General features: G+C 47.8%; 2 protein-coding genes across 3 annotated transcripts; one reads left to right on the top strand and one right to left on the bottom strand.

The window, feature by feature from the left end:
- Window positions 1-630: 630 nt before the first annotated feature.
- WFDC5 (WAP four-disulfide core domain 5) lies at window positions 631-4,719 on the bottom strand. The gene is made up of 4 exons (XM_032419926.1): window positions 4,635-4,719; window positions 1,236-1,376; window positions 1,013-1,153; window positions 631-635 (listed from the first exon to the last, which is right to left on the bottom strand). The coding sequence occupies exons 1-4, from the start codon at window positions 4,717-4,719 to the stop codon at window positions 631-633; spliced, it is 372 nt and encodes a 123-aa protein (XP_032275817.1).
- Window positions 4,720-11,664: 6,945 nt separating this feature from the next.
- Window positions 11,665-13,444, top strand: PI3 (peptidase inhibitor 3). 2 transcript variants are annotated; one of them, XM_032419900.1, is made up of 3 exons: window positions 11,665-11,743; window positions 12,740-13,033; window positions 13,270-13,444. In XM_032419900.1, the coding sequence occupies exons 1-2, from the start codon at window positions 11,665-11,667 to the stop codon at window positions 13,030-13,032; spliced, it is 372 nt and encodes a 123-aa protein (XP_032275791.1). In that variant the 3' UTR covers window position 13,033; window positions 13,270-13,444. The 2 variants fall into 2 exon arrangements, with proteins under 2 accessions (XP_032275791.1, XP_032275790.1); XM_032419899.1 differs by having other exon boundaries at window positions 13,266-13,444.
- The last annotated feature ends 6,680 nt before the right edge of the window (window positions 13,445-20,124 follow it).

Here is a 20,124-nt window from a genome sequence, read left to right as displayed (position 1 = left end):
ATTGTTTAATATTGTTTCATCTGACAACATTTACTTTAATGGACCTTAGCTGTTTTCACTGCATTTGCTTTTACAATCACATTTTATTCGTGGCAAGTGATTCTGCGTATTCCATTTATAGTGATGATGTCAAGGTTTTCTTTTGAAATAAATTTATTTATATACAAAAGGGAGTCCATTTAAAGAAAGACATTAGATAAATAGTATAGGCCGTATGCAAGTTATCGAGATGCTGTTTTGCAGGTGTGGCACAAATGTGGAAAGGGGTATGCAAACAGATAATGTCTGGAAAACTCTACTAGAACGTACGTTCAAGGTGGCTGGGCTGCCTGAGGGAGGGGTTTGGACCCCACAAAGAGGGGCCTACCTGTGTTGGGCATTTTAAGTGGGGAAACACTGGAAGAGATGGGGAGGTGGCGCAGGGTGATAGGAGTCTATCTATGCACCTTGACTCCCAGGAGGAGAAACCAGGGGTGGATGGGAGGCAAGGGAGGTGACAGCAGCTCAGTGTTCATCAGAAGGTTGGAACTGCCACTGGCAGAGATAGCGGTAGCTGGGTGGCAGGGTCCCAGGCCCCCTATCATCATCCCTTCCTGCTAGGGACCCCATGCTGAGGATCCGAAACCAGAATTAGCCTGGGGAGAGAGAAGGAAAGGGTTACATCCCCCCATCACAGGACTCTGGGGTCTTTAGAAACTTTGATCCCCATCCACCCCATCAGCCCAGCCCTGGTGGCCACTCAGGCAGGATGGCCCACCCTCCTTCACAAGGGCCAACTGAAGCTCAGAGCAGTTGCAAGATCAGCAAGAGAATGGAGGATCTCCGGTTCCTCCTTGGTCCTAACGGGTCCCAACAGGAGCCCTCCGGCCCCATCCCCTTCCCCAGCTCTGGCGTGGGCAGCCCCAGGCTCCTGGGAAGGTAGGTGTCCTGTTCGGCTTATTGACCTGGAAGGACGTCTAACGCTGGGGCTAAGAGAGGGAAAGAAGCTGCCCCAGGCGCGCAGGAACCATACCTTCGATGGGGTTGCGACAGTCTCGGCCACAGGCCCCGAGGCAGCACCGATTGGAGCCCCTGCAGTCTGAGTCTCTGTTGCACAGGTGCTGCACGGGGCTGAGGCAGTGCAGGTGGTCCTCAGGGCAGCTGCCCCGCTTTACTGCAACACAGGGGCCTGGTGAGCCCTGCCTGTGCCCAGCCCCGGGGCTTGGGCGCTCAGCAAGGTGGAGAGGGACACTCACCGGAGATCAAAGGGACACACTGGCGGAAGCAAGCTTTGTAGCAGCACTTCATCCTTGCAGGACACTGGCTGTCATCCAAGCAGTGGTCCGGCACCGAGAGGAGGCAGGGCCCATCGTCCGGTGGGCAGCCCCCAAATTTCTCTGTAAGAAAACCCCCAAATTTTGCAGCTGGAGGCAGTTCCAAGTCATATAATGAGCACCGATCTGGGAATTGCAAGATCCGAATTCTCTACCCCTTATTTCTTGCCTGTCCTTTGGCAAGTTATTTTGTTTTTGTTTTTTTTGGGGGGGGGGGGGGGACTTGCTTTTATTTGTTTTTATTTAAATTTTTTATTGAGGTATAATTGACATAACATATTAGTTTCAGGTGTACAACAAAATGATTTGATATTTTTATGTATAATGAAATGATCACCACAACAAGTCTAGCTAATATCTGTCCCCATGCATAATTAGAAATTTTTTTCTTATGATGAGAACTTTTAAGATTTTCTCTCTTAGCAACTTTCAAATATGCAATATAGTATTATTACCTATAGCCACCATGGTGCCCATTACATCCCCACGACTTATTCTCTTATAATTGGAAGTTCATACCTTTGACTCCCTTCACCCATTTCCCCTACCTCCCACCCATGACCCCTGGTGAACACTAATCTCTTCTCTGTATCTAGGAGCTTGTTTTTTGTTTTGTTTTGATTTCTTGATTCTAACCTGAGATCATACAGTATTTGTTTTTGCCTGGCTGATTTATCTCCCTCAGTGTAACATCTTCAAGGTCCATCCACATTGTTGCAAATGGCTGGCAAGTTTTTTGTTTTTGTTTCAACTGCAAGCCTCAGTTTTCTCTCTGTGGAATGGGAAGCTGGACTCCCTCCGGGGCTGGTTTGAGACTCAGATGACATGAAGGATGGCAACAAATGAAGTTCCACATCTGCACCTGGGCCAACAGGCCGTGCCTGGCCTGGGGCTGCCCACCTCCCTGTGTTCTTCCTCAACACCTTTTCCATTCGGCGCTCCTGCTCTGCTCCCCAGCTGCTTCTCTTCGTGGGGCCTTGCTTTTGCTGGGCGCTTTGCCCGGTGCTCTCTCCTCCACCGCATTCATCAGGTCTCAGTGGAAACACTGCATCCTCGCATCCTGGCGACACCCTCCCTCTCTGAGCCCGGACTAACTAGGTCAGTCTCCCCCACTCACCCCACACTCGTTCCTTCAGAGTTTGTGACTCCGCATCTATTTGTCTGCTTCTCTCCCTTGGCCGGAGACTGTGAGAATAGACCCCTTGCCTGCTTCTCTCACCATTAGGCACAGTCCTTGATGCAAAACCACCAGCGGCTCGGCTCAGCCACTCTTTGAAAGACAGGATTTTGAAGGGCGACCCAGCATCGTCAGCTGTCGCCGGCCTGGTGCACTGTCACATGGCCGGCCGCAGTCAGCCACGCCTGTACTGTGTGCGTGTCCTGTTGCACATGGCCTTGTGTCCGGGATCTGAATGAACTCGCCTTTGAGGTGGTCCTCTGACAGCTCTAGAATGTTCTGTCCCAGAGCTGATCTAGCCATTTTTCTTGTTAGGATTTTGGGCCATTTCCAGATTCCATGCAGAAGGCTTGACTCAGTATCTTCTTCCATTTAGAGGAGGAAGTCAAGGGTTGGAAGGGTAGTGATTGCCCAGACCCACAGGGGCCTGAGCTAGGACTCTGACCTCCCACCCCTCTGCTCCGGCCACCACTGAGTCCTGGGGAGGATGAAGGCTGGTCCCAGGCTGTCACTTTAGTCTAGCGTCTGAGAAAAGGTTCAAGAGCCCCCAGCAGCCGGCAGCAAGCGCCCTGACTGTACCTTGCATCTCCCTTCCCCTCCAGCTCCCAAGTGGACGCTGGCCACACACGTAGGGGGCACCTTGCTCACATAGGAAGTGCTCAAAACCCACTTCGCTCGTTCGACTGGGTTGTCTTAAACTGGATTGCTGCCCCCTGCTGGAGAAAGAGCAGCTAGTCTGCGAGGGAGCCCCCTAACGGGATGAGCCCCTCCTGCCCCCAGCTGGGGGTAGGCGGGGCCCTGGGAAGGCTCTGAGGTCCAGGGGGGTAGCCCTGGCCAGAGGTGCTCAGGCCTCAGGGCTTGAGCTGAGAGGAGGTGCCTGAAGTCTGACAGGGATCTCCCTGTGGGCTGGGGTGGTCACAGCCAGGAGAGCTCCTGGGATGAGGGGCCGGGAGTTGAGCCTTGAATAGACAGAAAGGAAGAGAGACTCAGAACTGGCATTTCAAGTGGCTCAGTTTTCTCCCCTGCAAAATGGGGATGAAAATAGTCTCAATCTCTCCGCATCTCAGCGAGGAGGAATGCGGCTGAGCCACATGAATCACAGCCAGCAGGGGTCTGGCCTTGGAACTTGCCAGCATCCTTCCCTCCTCAGCCTGGGCCTGAGCACTCTCTTCCCCAAACCAGCTCGCGCCCCAGGGAGAGAGAGCCCCACCTCGGAGGAAGGCATAAGTTAGGCTAGAGGGGGCAGAGAGGAGGCAGGGAGCTGCTCCCCAGGACCTGCAGGGGAGGGAACCTGTCCCCATTACTGTCCTCGTCCCGCAAGGCAGGGCCAGGGATGCACAGGTGTATGTAGGTCACGGTGTCCCAGCCCCAGAAAGGCAGGAAGTGGAGGCCTTGCCCAGGTCGGGAGGCACCTGTCTAGCCTCGCAGCAGCCCCATCCTCCCCCGCCTGTTGACAGGTCAGCCCCAGCCTTTTCCAGGAAGCTTGGAAGAGGGTAGGGGTGGAGCTTCTTCCCAACAGATCCCAGAAACCACACCCCCTACCCAGTTTGGGAGTCCCTTGCACAGGTTGGTCTCTGGGACACAAGAAGGACCTGAGAAAGACAGAAACAAGATGGGCAGGGACCAGACCAGGCGCAGCCTTGGTAGCAACAGAAGATGACGGAGAGGGTCATCTCGCCGCCAGGCGGGCCCACAGATCCTAATAATCCACGGAGACATCGACGGAAGAGCAGGTACATACAGGTTTGCTCCCCCGTCCCCCAGAGACACGCGTGCACACAGGCACGACCCCACGGACACACACACGTGCAGCCGTACCTAAACACACACGTGCAGACACAGACTCGTACAGACAAGCAGGCACAAAGATGCACACGTACGCACATGCACACACAATCCCACACTCGCACGGGAAGACGAGCACCGAGACCCTGGCACGAAGACATCCACAGCTGCCCACAAGGCCGGCTGGCAGGCACAGAGAGGTGCAAACCAAACCCCAGCTGCTGGAAGCACCCAGAAGCGGGCATCCGCAGCTACACACGCAGACGTCACACTGCATTGCCTGCCCTCCCAACCCTCACTCTCCCCAGAGAGGTAGGAACTACCTGGTCCCTGGAGCAGAGGAAGCCATCCACACTCACCTCCCTTCGTCCTGGCCGAGACAGCAGGCAGCTGGCTCCCCAAAGCCAGGAGGGCCACCAGGAGGAGAAGGCTCCAGGCCCTCATGTTTCTGCTACCAGCACTTACTAAGGCAGGGCTCGGGGGCCCCTAAATTGATCCCTGCAGCTCCAGGGAGGCTAGAGCAACTGAGTCAGGGGAGGAAGGAGATGAGCTGGACGGAGTGGGTCTTGTTTGCCTTGTCCCGGTCCCGCCCCCTGCCCTCGAGCCTCAGGGCCGGTGTGCTTGTGCAAGAACTGAAGATGGGTGGGTGGGAGCAGGTGCTGGTGTTGGGGGCTGGCATCTAGTCCTGCCTGCTGGACTCGGGCTGTGATCTTGGGCAAGTCTGCTCCCTCTTCGGGCCTTGGTTGTTCTCATCCGTATAAAGAATGAGGGTTGTTGAGACAGATGATCCCTCTCCTGGCTCTCTAGGGTCTTGCAGCCCCAGCAACAGCTTCGGCAGGGGACAGAAGTCAGCTTTGAATGGCAAGAAGGGGGTGGCAGAGTTCTGGATGCCTAGGAGGAATTCGGGTTAAGGTCAGAGCTCCCTGCTGGAGAAAGTGGGCCCAGGTAGGCACGGTGAGGGAGGCCGGCTGTGGCCTCTCCTCCTGGGCTTCTGTGGTTAGGAGAGAGAGAGACCTCCCTGCCTCTGGTGAATCACCTCCAGTGACTTCTGGTAGAACCGCCCTCTGCCTGGGACTGGCTCAGTGGTCAGGGTGGTTGTTTGGCTGAGGTGACTGGTCACAGCAGATGTAGGAGGCTTCTGGGACCCCTTCCCTGGCCCTAAGAGATCCTGAGCAAAAAATCATCACAGCCAAGGACTCACCTTAGATTTCACATCTTTTGGCTCCTGCATTTGGTGGAAGAGGCCCTGGGGGTTCAGGGTCTGAAGGGGCCCCAAACAGAGACCTCCACTGAACCATAGTACCTGACCAGAACTGCGGGAGGTCAAGACCATCCTCACCACCCTCCTTCTTGAAAGATGGGGAAACAGTAGGCCGGAGATGGGAGAGAACTGGCTCAAGGACCCACGGTTGATTCCTAACTAAGGGGATTTCTGTCATTGCCTCCCGGTGATCCCCATCAGTTACTGGGCCTTGGAAGCAAGGCATTACTTCATCTGACCCTAAGAAAGGAAGAGGATATTCCATTCCAGGACAACCCTCACAGCCAGGAAGTTCTTCACTGGGTTTACCTAGAATCCCTCATGCTGTCTTCTAAGCTCTCAGGAAAAGAGGGACCCTATATTCTATGATCTGATGTTTCTTTTGGAGTAGAAGGAGAATTTTATGGGGCTATTTTTTTTCCCTGATTACAAACTACACACGTATATTGATAAATGCTTTTTCAATTAAGATGATTCTGTAGACATTTTCCTGTGTCTTAAAGTATTCTCCAATATCATCATTTTTAATGAATACATGGTATTTTGTAGGACTGATATGCTAAAACATAGTTTCCCACCACACTCAAAGTGGCTCCTCCTGGGGCTTTGGCCTTCCTTGGAGCTTCCGTGGAGCAGGGCATGTGACTGGTGCATAGACAGCGGAGACATGAGGTCATCCAAATCTGTCTAGGAACCCTCTTCCCTGCTTTAGGCTGCCCTCACCCCCAAGTCTGTCCTGCCCTCAAGTTACTGCTCACTCTATTAAATGACTCTAAGGTGTCAGAGACAGGGGTCACCTCATCATTTATTTCTCAAAAGAGACCACCCTAAGAGGTTCCTGTGTAATCAGGGGGATGGAGTGCCGGTGGAGATCGAATCTCAGGCTCTAACAGGGGAGAACAGGGACCTCCCAAGTGGCGGGTGCAGCTATTTCGGGGGCTCCCCCGGGGTTGGGAGTCCCTAGAGAAAGGAGGGAAGGGGACTGCAGAGTGGGACTCGGCATGTGTCTGGTGAGGCTGCAGGACAGGCAGAGCTGGAGGCTGGGGTAAAAGTGGGTGTGCCCAGCGGGGAGCTGCCTGCAGATGTGGAAGATGGATTTCTAGATGTCCAAAGGCCAGCGTGGAGCCTTCAGTTTCCCTGGCTCCTTGTATTAGTTTCTGTGCCTTAGAGAAAACAGCCACCTCCCCCAGTCCTCATGGAGGGGGTCTCACGTAGCAGATGAACCCATTGGTCAACAGGCCCAAGCTCTTGGTTATCTCTCAAACCTCTGGGATTGTTCATGCTGCACCATCTTACATTCTCACCAGCAACGTACAAGGGTTCCAACTTCTCCATTTCCTCGCCAAAGCTTGTCCATTTCCATTAAGATAAAAAATTTTATAGTCACACTAAGGGGTGTAAAGTGGTATCTTGTGACTTGGGTTTTCATTTTCCTAGTGGCTAATGATGTTGAGTATCTTTTCGTGTGCTCACCGTTTTTTGGTGTATCTTCTTTAGAGAAAGGTCTATTCAAGTGCTTTGCCCATTTTAAAATTGGGCTGTTTTATCTTTTTATTGTTGAATTGTACACGTCCTTTATATATTCTGGATACTAGGCCCTTATCAGATATCTGATTTGCAAATCTTTTCTCCCATTCTGCAGCTGGTCTTCTCACTATCCTGGTAGTGTCCTTTGATGCACAAAAGTGGTTAATTCTGTTGAAGCTTACTGTGTTTTAAATATCCTTTGACTTGAAACTATTACATATATAGCAATCAGCGAGCTTACTCTTTTATCCAACTTCCTTCCCTATTGTCCTTCTATTTGATGGAAATTTTACTATTTCTACATTTTCACAGCAAGGCATATTTACATACTATTCGCTACTACTTTGTCTTAGTCTTTGTTCCACAGTTAAAATGCCCAGTGTTCAACAATTGTCATTTTAGTAACTTCCACAAATCTTCTGGGTTGGGTGTATCTTGTCCCTTAGAAACTGCTCAGGAAAGCTCTTGGAAACAAGATCCCTTGAGTTCTTGCATGTCCAGAAATATATTCTTGTAGTTGTGCAAAAAAAAATCCTCAGTGTGTACTCTTTCCTTCAGTGCCTTTAAGTTTTGCTCTGCTGTTTTCTGGCCATCATTCCATCTGATTTTTTTTTCCAATTTTGTTTTTGTTTTTGTTTTTTGAGGGGAGTTGCTTTCCTGGAGGTTTCTGTGTCTATCTTTACAGCCCAAGCGTTTTACTCGCATGCGTCTTGTGTTTACCACGGTGTGAACTTCCAATACATAGACTCGAGCTTGCTTTAATTTCAGAAATATTTTCCTTGATTGGGGTTTTATTTTTTTTAAAGATTATATTTATGTATTTGACAGAGAGAGAGAGAGAGCACAAGTAGGCAGAGCGGCAGGCAGAGGGAGAGGGAGAAGCGGGCTCCCCACTCAGTTGAGCCGAAGGCAGACGCTTTACCAACTGAGCCACCCAGGCGCCCCTCGATTAGGGTTTTAAATAATTCTTTTATTTTGTTGTTTTGGTTTTCTTCTTGTGTGTGTGTGTGTGTGTGTGTGTGTGTGTGTGTATTTTGGTTTTCTTCTTTGTGCAACTTGATTTAGATGTCTGTTGCGTCTCTAGTGACTTTTTATACTGAAGACTTTCTGTGAAATCATTTTAAAGCTATTTTTCATTTTTAGTTTGTGGTTCTTTGCTTTTCTTATTTTCTTTCCTTTTGTCCTTACTTGGTCTTTATTTCTGCAATGTTTTTGTCCTTGTCTTCAATCTCTCCCTTGAGGTCTGTCAGATTTCACTCCACATCTTCCTGTTACCTTACTATTTCTTCTTTGAATTTCTATATTTCTGCTTTATGGTGGTTCTTCATAGTTTCAGTTTGCTTCAGTAATTTTAGACATTCATTTTGGAATATCCATTTTTTTCAGTTTTGTGGTGACATTTTACTGAAGATTTTAAAAATCCTGTTTTAAATGTTTTTAAGCTTTGCTACTCATTTCCGCTTTTAAAAAATAGTATTTTTGTATGGCTTATGTGATTTCCACATTTCTTTCTTATTTTAAAATCAGTAGATTTTCACGGATCAGCTAGTGAAAAGAGTATCTTACCTGAGTAGGAGGGGTGGGAAGTTAGAATGGGTTTCTTAGTTTCTTAGCTCAAGGGCTCCCTCCTCCGTTGCTACAATAATGGGCAGTTCCTAAATACGTGGACTTTTCCTGAGTCTTAAGTAACTCGTCTGAGAGAGGAGGGCTCCTACCATCAGCCATGGCCAAAGAGATATTGCTGCAGCCATTGCAAGATGATAACCTCTCTCCTAAATATGCCTCCTCCTTCTCCTGGGTGCATTTTCTTATTTCTTTTCTCTCTACACTTTCCAGTACTTGTGCTCTACCTTTCTTGTTCTCAGACCTGCTCAAGGTGGGCACTTTTCCTTCTGGGAGGTGAATATTTGCTGATGTTTGGAAGCGTAAGTAGGGGATGGATCAGGGGCGTGAACAGGGGCAGGATGGTGGCATGCTCTGTGCAGTGTCTTCATCAAGGTGAATTTCAATTGCTCCCAGCATGTCTCCCTACAGCGGTTGACAATCCAGTGACTATCTGTCCCAGACTTTTCCGCATCCAGAACTGCAGAGGGGATTCAAGTTCCTACAATCACACGCACTCATACAATAGCTGGATTCTTTTTCTGCTTGAACTACCCAGAATGATTTATTTGGACGGCATCTGAATCATACCCGACACACACTATTACATTTTTACATTATGACACTTCTATTTTAAGCACACTTTCTCAACACTGGTACTACTGGTTACATGTATCTCATTGTTTATTTAGATATAACTGTCAATTATGCTGTTTTCTTCATTCACAAGATTCCTTGAGTTATTTTTTCTAATTACCGATTATAATTTTCTTTGATATTTCAGATCACAACAGTGACTTTTTGTTGTGACAAGTAAAAAAATTAGAAACTAGTACGTGTGAAGGAAAACCTACTCATCTGGTTTTTTTCCCATTCTCATCACCATGATGTAAGCAATATTAACAGCGTAGTATGTATTCCTTCACATCTTTCTCCTCTTTTGTACATGAATAAAGGCATTTATAGCACTTTTATGTGTTTCTACTGAAGTATTATCAAACACATATATTATCCCCTAACTTGTTTTCCTGCTGGTAAGATTTCATTAATATTTCTAGGATTCAGTGCACAGAGATCTAGCGATATTCATTCTTTTTCTAATATATTTATAAATATAATAGGATCACACCAGACATGATAAGTTTTTTTGGTGAAGCAATACTTTTTTGTTTCTTTTTATTTGCTTTTTTCTCCTTCTACCTTCTTAACCTCTATCCCCCCATCAACTCTTCAGTGAACCTGTATTAATATGATGTGCAGTCTTCTTAATACAATATAGCCAGATTTGTTTAATATAACCATATTAAAAACATGCTCTCACTCTGTGCACTGTAGCCAAACACTAGGAGGTAACGTCAGATAAGATGAGGAAAGGAGACCACCCCGAGCTGTTCTGAACAGATCTTAGAATGACATTAAATTTTTTTATTTGCAAGCCATACCACAAAGGACCTTTCTCCATAAGATATAAAGAGTGCTTAAAAATTAAGAAGAAAAAAGGCTGGCGAATCTATTAAAAAGTGAGCAAAGGAAAAGAAGCTTTCAGAAAAAGAAATGTAAGTGGCTTCTAAAATATGCAAAAATAAAAATGAGAGAAATGCTAACTAAAAACATCAGCAAGGCATGATTTCTCACCTATCAGGTTGGTAAAAAAAAAAAAAAAAATTAAACACACTGTCTGTGCCAAAGCCTGGATGCACACAGGTGATTTCATCTACTACTGGTATGGGTACAAAATGGTACAACCCCCATCAAAGGACATAAGACAAGAGTATAAAAATTTCAAAAGCATCTGAAAGATGGTAACTATATGAGTTGATGGATATGTTCATTAGCTTGATTGTGGCCATCTTTTCATAATGTGCATGTATAGTAAAATGTCATATTGTACACATTAAATATATATATAATCCATATGTCAATATACTGTAATAAACTGGAAAAAATTTTCAAATGCATTTAATCTTTGTACCAGCAAACCTACTTCTGGGACTTTAGCTTACAAGTTAATGCAAAAAGCCATGTGGGGTATAGTTTGTAATAGTGAAAGACTGAAAACCACCCAAGAGAGCAGCACTGCAGGTTTATGGAAAGCGAAGGTAATCCATAAATGATTTACCCCACAGCCTTGGAAATACACACACACACACACACACACACACACACACACACACACATACCAAGGAAATCACCAATCAACCCAAGTACTAGAACGTTACCAAGAACCAAAAACTTAAATCAACCTGAGTCCTTCCCACCCATCCAGAATGTTTCTTGCCTCCTTTCCAGAGTTAATCACTATCCTAGATTTTGTGTGAATAGCTTCCTCATTTTCATCCACCCCTGCGTAAATGAGTCGTACCACATACATAAGTATGTCTAGACAATCTAGTGTTTCTTAGTTTTGAACCTTATACACAAGCCTATAATTCAAAATATTTTCTCTTGAGACTTGAATTTTTCACCCAGCATTATTTTTATTAGCATTGTTATGTGAGATCTAGAATCCCACCTTCCCGATTACTTATGTGGTGCATCTCAGAGATGACCCGTGTAGCGATGTGTCATTAGATTTTCAAGGCAAATTTGCCTTCGAGAGTTTTCCGCAGGGCCAGGAGGGCATGAAAGCAAAGCCCAACTTGGTGCTGGGAGGGGTGAATGGTTAGGGTAGGTCTGGGTGGGCCTGCAGGAACAGGGAGCAATGGCTTTGAAATCAGAACACCGGGCCCACAGCCAGCCCTGCTTCTCTGTCAGAAAGTGGGACAGCTCTCGGGGCTATCAGAGGTGATGTAACACAGTGTCTGCCATTCATCTCTGTGAAAAATCCTTGGGGAAAGCCCCAAGGTCCCTTCCAAGATAGGGGTGGATCCTTCCTGGCAGAATTAGGAAATGTAGGTCTTGTCTCATGGAAAACCACAGACCCACCCTCCTGGCTCCAGGCCACGCTGGGCTGCATAAAATGGATCAGCTTCAGCTCATAGCCACACAGCTGAGACAACATGAGGCCCAGCAGCTTCTTGGTCCTGGTGGTGTTCCTTATCCTGGGGATTCTGGCGGCACAGGCCGCTGTCACTGGGGGTGAGTAGACAAGTGCCCTGGGTGAGGCTGGCTTGTGCCCTGCCAAGGAGCACTCTGGGGCAGTGGGCAGGGCTGGATCTCACACTTTCTTTTAAAAATTTTTATTTATTTGAGAGAGTGAGAGAGCGAGTGAGCACATGATGGGGGAGGGGCAGAGGGAGGCGCAGACTCCCCGCTGAGCGGAGAGCCTGATGCGGGACTCCATCCTGGGACTCTGGGGTCATGACCTGAGCCGAAGGCAGACACTAACCAACTGAGCCACCCAGGCGCCCATGGATGGTCTGTGGCTGCTTCCACTGCATCCAGAGAGAGCAGGAAGTTGTCCAGTAGAATCGACATGCTTTCCACATCAGGACTGAGATATCAGGACTATTGCTGGAAGGAGTGTTGTTACGTGGTCGTGGCCTCAGGTGTGGATACCTGGGCAGAATGTGCAGTGAAGCGAGGAGCCCCAGGAATCTGGGCCTGGGTATGGGGTCTGGCCCCTGCCTGTCTGCCCCCTGAAGGCATCTGGGTAATCAGCCTCTAAAAGGAGGTTACACACCAACGAGACCTCAGAAGCCATGTAGTTTGAAGACCCCCATTTTATGACGGAGGAGACTGTCCAGACAATCTCCAGAGCGGGGAAGGAGCTCGCATCTCCTGGTGTGTGTCTCAGGCACTCACCCCTCCCCCAAGAGCACCATGTGTCCTTCTCACCTCTGCGAGTCACCCCAGTCTGGCCTCTCCTTCTGAAAGGACTTGTCATGGAGGGTGGGGGGATAAATGGACACCCAAGGGAACCGTGGTTCTGTAGATCCTCTCCCCAGAGCCCGGGGCACAGCCTTCCCGTGGTACAGACAGCAGTTGCCCAGAAGACCCTGCCCCACCTCAGGCCGCGGTTTGGACAACACAGCAGTGCGCAGGGGCTGCACGTGGAGGAAGGACTAGATAGCGAAGCAGGCACACAGGGACTACATGTGGCCACATTTGTTCTTTCAACAATTCCTCCTAAAGGGCAAGGCACTGACAAAGGTCGTGTTCCGGTCAAAGGACAAGATCCGGTTAGAGGTCAAGATCCAGTCAAAGCCAAAGGTCGTGTTCCGGTCAAAGGACAAGATCCGGTTAGAGGTCAAGATCCAGTCAAAGCCAAAGGTCCCGTGTCCACTAAGCCTGGCTTCTGCCCCCACATTCTGATCCAGTGCGCCATGTTGAACCCCCCGAACCGCTGTCTGAGCGACACCGAGTGCCCGGGGGCCAAGAAGTGCTGTAAGGGCCCTTGTGGGCTGGCCTGCTTGGATCCCCAGTGAGGTGAGAACCAGGTGGAGGAAGAGGGGACCCTGAGGGCACAGAGAAGGCTGAGCAATGGGGAATGACCCCGGCTGGGTGAGAGAGAGGCTGCGGGGAGGTGGCTGAGAGACCAAGAGTCTCAGAGCCCGTGACCGAGTCCTGAGAGGGCTGCCACCTGGATGTGACCCTGCCCCCCACTGCCCCTGAGTGCTTTGAGCAGCTGAGTCACCTCTCCGGTTCTCTTCTCTCCCAGCCAGGTGGAGCCTGTCCTTGATGCACCTGGGAAGTCCCCAGGGCAGCTGGTCCCGGCCCCTGTCGCACGGCCCTCTCCCTCCCTGGGCGTTCCGCCTCCCGCTCAGGATGCCCAAGTCTGGGCTTGGCTGCCTCCCTTCTTGACTTTGTAATAAAAGACGACTTTCTGCTTCGTTTGCTTCTGGCTCTCCTGACTCCTGTACTCCCGGGCGCCCCAGGGAGATGGGTGGGGGGCTGGGACTCCCTCTCCCCGGTGGGTGTGAAGGACAGCAGGGCCCGAAACAAGGGGCCCATTCCTGGGGCTTAATACTAGAAATCCACTAATCGACCCCAGACCCGGAGTCTGCATTTCACTAGGGAATTCTGCCTTTGGCCTAAGCCGAGGGAAATAAGAAACTAAGCAGGACACAAACTGCAGGCTGTTTCTTTCCTCTCCCATCAACCCCGCGACCTGACCTGGCTATCGCCAGCCCTGCCGGCGGGACCAACCAACCCTAGTGGCTAACCCTCTAGCTCCCTCTCGCCTTTCCTTTTCATGTTCCCCAGGGCTCCACATCCTCCCAAGAGGCCACAGAAAGAAGCAGGGAAATCCGCGCTCTTGAAGCATTTCACCTGTTCCTGCCTGAGATGCCTCCATTAACAATTAATTCCTTTGGGTTAAGCCATACCCTTCCCCGGCTTTCTATTTTAAGATGTGAATGAGGAGCCAGGACACACCAAGCCCTTGATCCTTCAGTGTGGGTGGTGAATCGTGTCCTCTGGAGATGCACAGGGTGGGGGCAGGCAGGCAGATTCGAATGGTGCAGACCGTGGAGGGTGTGTTAGGCAAACTCGGATGACCTCAGGGCTCTGCTGTTGACCCACCTGCTTCACTGCCCTTGAACAAGGAAGCTCTCCCAGAAAGAGAATTTGGGATGGGGTTGAAATTGCACAGGCTTAGGAGTCAGGGGACCTGTGTTCTAGTGCAGAGCCTCCCCACTTGCTGGATGACCTCAGACGAACGTCTTTCCCTCCCTGAGCCTCAGTTGTCTACTCAATTTGAGGGGGTTGGATGTAATTATTCGGGAAGTACAGTCTAGCGGTGACATTCTGGCCCTGAGACAACTCTCCTTTTTGTGTTGGGTTCCCGCTGTGAGCAGAAGTGGGGAGCAGAGCCTCGGGGTGAGAGAACAGGGACCACTGTGTCCTTTGCCCCTTCGAGAGGCATGCAAGCCAGGGCTCCCTCTCATTCTCCAGGGGACTGGTTGCACTGCAGTGGACCCGTGATAGCAGGACATCCTGGAAAGTAGGCAAGAGCCATGCCCAAACTTCTGGCCTGACAAGTACAAGATACACCACTGGTAGTAAGATTAGTTTATGTATTGACTACTTCTCTGTTCCAGATCCTATACTAACTGTGTTATATGTACTGTCTTATTTATTTCTCGTAAGAACCTTCTCAAATGGGTATTATCTCATATCTTTAATTTTGTTAAAAGATTGAAGCCATGAGAGGTTCAGTAACCATCCACAGTCACATAGTTAGTACATGATAAATCCCATTTTTATTAGAACGAGCAATAATCAGAATAAAAATTTTTAAATCCCACTTATATCAGAGAAAGACAAATACCATATGGTCTCACTCACATGTGGAATTTAAGAAAGAAAACAGATGACTATATGGGAAGGGGGGAGAAAGGAGAGAGGGAAACAAACCGTAAAGAGACTCTTAACAATAGAGAACAAACTGAGGGTTGATGGAGGGCGGTGGGTAGGGGATGGGCTGGATGGGGGATGGGCATTAAGGAGGGCACTTGTTGTGATGAGCACTGGGTGTTGTATGTAAGTGATGAATCACTGAATTCTACTCCATAAACCAATATTGCACTGTATGTTAACTAACTAAAATTTAAATAAAAAAATAAAATAAAATAGAATAAAATCCTACTTATAATATCAACAAAATCATACCATTCCTTTAAATAAACGTTAACAAGAGGTAGGCAGAACTTTAAAAAAGAAACCTACACAACTGTTCACGAAGATTGAATAAATGCTGTGCTTCTGAAAGGGAAAATGCCCCATGGGGAAGATATCAACATTTACCTCTTCAATTTACTTTTTTCCCCAGCTTTATTGTGATAAAATTGACATACGGTGTAATTTAAGGTGTACATATAATCATGTGATTCACATATATATTGCAAAATGTTTATCATGATAAGGGTAGTTAGCAAATCCTTCACCTCACATAATTACCATTTTGTTGTTATGGTGAGAACATAAAGGCTCTTCTCTGATAGCAACTTTCAAGGATACAATACAACATTGTTGACTGTATTCACCACGCTCCACGTTAGATGCCCAGAATGTGTTGGTCTTGTAACTGAGAGTTTGTGCCCTTTGACCAGCCCATTTCCTCCACCCTCCCGTTACCACCCCGGCTACCACCATTTTACTCTGTGTTTCTATGAGTTGATATTTTTAGATTCCACCTAAGTGAAATCATACAGTATTTGCCTTCCTCTGTCTGGCTGATTTCATTTAGCTTAATGCCCTCAAGGTCCATCCATGCTGTCAAAAATACAGGAACTCCTGTCTTTATATGGTTGAATACACCACGTTTTCTTCATCCATTCATCTGTCAATGGATGCTCACATCTCACTAAAGCTGGAGAAAAAATTCACCAGACTTCCAAGGTAGCTGGTGTCCTTATCAATTTAAATCTTCAAGTACATTCTTTCACAACTATAGAATTCAACAACAACAAGAAAAAAACCACATAACCCCCCTGACATCAATATAGTCAGAAGTCAGGGAACAGCAAAAACTTCAAATTACCTTTACTGAAAAGACTCTTGATTTTCAAGGAGGTATCTTTTGAACTCTTGCCTCTACACTTTTCAGAGAGCAAAGTGAGGTCCAGAAATATCTGTGTCAAGAAGAAGAGATGAGTGGAGAGCCTAGAACTGACCTAAAATCATTCCCAGAGAGGATGTCTCCATTAAGTGTGAAAATCCCAGAAAGGAGACTGAGTAGAGCACAGCATTCTGTGGATTAGCACACCACTCCTCCCAGTATTAACAAACACCCTACGTTCTTCTGGTACAGGTGTCATGATTAATGAAGCAATATTGATGCATTAGTGTAAACTAAAGTCCAAACTTCATTCATATTGCCTTATGTTCTTTTTCTTTTTCGGAATCCCACCCAGGATACCATGTTACATTTAGCCGTTGGGTGTCTTTAGGCTCCTCTTGGCTGTGACAGTTTCTCTGACCTTCCCCATTTTGATGACCTTTGACAGTTTAGAGGCGCACTGATTAGGCAGTTGGGTAGGTCTGATGTTTTTTCTCATGGTTAGACTGGGGTTATGGGTTTTTTGGAGGAAGACCACCAAGGGGGAGTGTCCTTCTCATCACATCATGTCAAGGGTACGTACTATCATTGGTGATGCTGACTTATCATTGGTGATGCTGACCTGATCATTAGGCTGTTGGGTTTATCAGGCTTCTACACTGTAAAGTTCCTTTTTTCCCTCCCTCTTTCCATATTATTCTCTCAGGGAGAAAGTCACTGTGCATATCCCACACTTAAGATACTCCTTGATGCTGAGGAATTTAAGAAACAAAACAGAGGATCATAGGGGAAGGGAGGGAAAAATAAAACAAGACAAAATCAAAGAGGGAGACAAACCATAAGAGACTCTTAATCACAGGAAACAAACTGAGGGTTGCTGGAGGGGAGGGGGCTGGAGGGATGGGGCAACTGGGTGATGGACATTAAGGGGGGCATGTGATGTAATGAGCACAGGGTATTATATAAGACTGGTGAATCATTGACCTCTACCTCTGAAACCAAGAATACATTATATGTTAATTGAATTTAAATAAAAATAAATAAATTTTTAAAAAGATACTCCTTGAGGGGGAGGAAGCTCAATTATTTGGAATTAATCTGTATGGGAGATTTGTCTATCCTCCTTGTTTTTTCATTTAACTATATCAGTGTGGACTTACAGACATTTTATACTTTGGGTTGCATTTTATTTTGTTGCTCAAGTTGTCAGGACACATTTAATGTTATTAACCAAAATTCACCGTAAGATGTGAGTTGTAAGCACCACATAACACATATAACATTCTCCTTCACAAAGAAGTAACTACAGCAAAACAAATGGACAAACAAACAAAAAATGGAAACAGACTCATAAATACAGAGAACAAACTGGTGTTGCCAGAGGGGAGGGGAGTGGAGGATGGGCAAAACAGAGGAAGGAGATTAGGAAGTGCAAACTTCCAGTTATGAAATAAATAAATCATGGGGATGAAAAGGATAGCATAGGGAATATCGTCAATAACATTTTAGTAACACTGTATGACAGGTGGTGACTATGCTTATCATGGTGAGCATTGCATAATGTACAACGTTGTCCATTCACTATGCTGTGCACCTGAAACTAATATCATATTAGTTCACTTCAATTAAAAAAAAAGAAGTAACTACAAGATATGCAAGGAGACATAGATTGCAGCTCACCAACGATAGAATTTAACACACTATCATTGTAAGATGGTTCACGTGAACAACAAAAAACAAGGATACAGAAGATCAAAGGAGAGTACCCTGAAATACTTATGTCAATAAAAACAAAATAATAAAAATAAGTACATCAAAATTTACATCAAAAAAGCCAGGAAAAAAAAAAAAGGATAGAGTAAACCAAGGGACATCTAAAAAAGTAATAATAGTAAAGGTAAAATAATAAATTTATGAGGTTGAGGATGGGAAAACAGTAGCTGTAATTAATAAATCAAAATCTTATTTTAAAAAATATTTACCGAATAGGCAAACCTCTACCTTCTTAACCTAGATAAAAAGAAAGGAAGCAGAAATAAATAAAATGAAGCACCACGGTGGAAACAAGTACTGAGAGAGACAATCATCCTGAGGCCACTCAGACCAGCTTCTCTCCTCACCCCTTCAGGCTGCTGTCCTGAGGGTGAGGAGGCGGAGGGAGGGAGGGAGGTAGGACGCTGCTGGGTGTGGTGTGCCTGGTTGTTGTTAGCGGGAGGACAGAGGGGACCAGCGACTCTCTTCCCCGATGCACTGATGCACGGCAGGGCTGTTGTTTTCAAGGCTGGTGGGAAATGATGTTTCAGCTTTATAGAGCCAGCCTGGGGACAAACATCAGGAGAATTCCAGGGCAGGTTCTTAAGGACCCAATCTGCAAAACCAATCCGAGAAGATTTTTCCTAAACTTAGACAGGATCTCAGCGAGGACAGGCCTGGCAGAGCCAGGGGACAGCAGGGAAGATGACCAGAGGAGAGGCACAGAGTTTCTCGGCATCTTTCCCGTGCGGCCGTGAACGGACAGGTGCAGCTGCCCTGTCCGCTCAGGGCCCAAGCAGGGTGTGGTGACCCCTCAGAAGGAGGGTCTGGGTCTCACCACCAGAGCATAGCCCTGATGGCAGCCGAGGACAAGGAGGCTATGGAATGGAGTGACCAGCAGGGTGAGGAGGAGGAGCGACAGCTGCAGGGGCTGGTGCCGAAGTTTGCCCCACTTACCCCATCTTCTGTGGTCTCCAGCAGGAAGAGCACCCCCCGGAGGAGCTGTACCCCCAATGTGTGCGGAGACACGCAGCCCGCAGCACAAGGGCGGCACTAGGGTCTGACTGGGACAGGTGCAGCTCAGACCCCCTTCCAGGAGCCCCAGCTGAGGGCTTCTCAGGCACTACCATGGTGCTCGAGCTGGGGACCCCCAGCCAGGGACAGGCTAAGGCTGTGGTGCTTTCTGCCGGAGGGAGGACTCCTCTAATGGAAGATGCTTGCTCCAGAGCTCCCGGCAAGGCTGGCAGAGATGCCGTCAGGTCTGCATAGTGATGGCTCCCTGTCCGTGCCCAGTCCTGCTTCTCTCCAGTACTTTCACCGGTGGCCCTTTGCAACGGAACTTGCACCCCTCTCTCTGTCTCAGCTCCTGCTCCCCTAAGAACCCAATCTGCAAAATCTGGCTCTGGGGATGATGAAAATTCAAGCTCAGGGTGTATTGTAAGAAAGAGAGCCTCCAGGCACCGTGACCACAGCCAGAAGCACAGCCCTACCACTGTGTGATGTGGGCAGTGGACTGCTGCACACTCGCCATGGCCACCAATGGCCCTGACTTGGGTGCTGCTGTGGACAAGGCTACTGTGTGGCCCTGGGAAAGAATACCCTTGCATCCTCGCTGCTCGGAGTCACTCGGGGAGATCGAAAGTGCCAGGGGGAATGTTGGATTTGCTGAGCAGCCCTAGGTGTCAGGGGTGAATGAAAGTGAGCCTGGTTGTTCAGTTTCTATGGTGGGAGGCCGTCTCTGTCTCTCATCAGACTCAAAAAGGAAGGTGCTAAACCTGTGAGAAGAGAATTCCACATAGTGGGCAGTGAACAAGCATTAAGTAGCCTCTCCTCTGTGGATTTCCATAAGGTTCCAAATCCCCCATCAAACTCCACTGGGATAAATGTTATAGCCTCTGCAACAGAGACCACACTCCCTAGTCCCCCTGGGAATGTCCTGGGAAAGTGCCCTCTCATACTGAGCTCCACAGCAGACAGCTCTGTTAACCAGTTTCTCCCTCAGCAGTAATTTATTTCACTTTTAATAAACCCGGATCACTTTTCTGCCCCTCTTCTAATTCCGGTTTACATTCTCAACTTTTCCACGCTACATGATGCTTGGTCCTCCTTAGTCTGCAGCCTAGTGTTTTTATGCGGACACGAATTCTTCAATAACACCTGTCTTTTACTTTTTAAAACACCCAAGGTCTTTTACTGCAGAATCACAATAAAGCACAGCCCTGCTGCCTCCAGGCAAGCTGATGTCACCTCTTGTCCGCCCACACTG

This window comes from Phoca vitulina, unplaced genomic scaffold, assembly GCF_004348235.1.
Source record: "Phoca vitulina isolate PV1807 unplaced genomic scaffold, GSC_HSeal_1.0 scaffold22, whole genome shotgun sequence".
Taxonomy (NCBI): domain Eukaryota; kingdom Metazoa; phylum Chordata; class Mammalia; order Carnivora; family Phocidae; genus Phoca; species Phoca vitulina.
This window is presented reverse-complemented; position numbering and strand designations above follow the sequence as displayed.

Bases quoted from the DNA above. Each gene is read 5' to 3' on its own strand.
- WFDC5 (XM_032419926.1), bottom strand. From the start codon at position 4,719: ATGAGGGCCTGGAGCCTTCTCCTCCTGGTGGCCCTCCTGGCTTTGGGG. The intron at 1,377-4,634 runs GTGAGTGTGGAT...GTTTTCTTACAG, and splicing joins CTCGGCCAGGACGAAGGGAG to AGAAATTTGGGGGCTGCCCA. The intron at 1,154-1,235 runs GTGAGTGTCCCT...CCTGTGTTGCAG, and splicing joins GTGTGTCCCTTTGATCTCCG to TAAAGCGGGGCAGCTGCCCT.
- PI3 (XM_032419900.1), top strand. From the start codon at position 11,665: ATGAGGCCCAGCAGCTTCTTGGTCCTGGTGGTGTTCCTTATCCTGGGG. The intron at 11,744-12,739 runs GTGAGTAGACAA...TTCCTCCTAAAG, and splicing joins ACAGGCCGCTGTCACTGGGG to GGCAAGGCACTGACAAAGGT.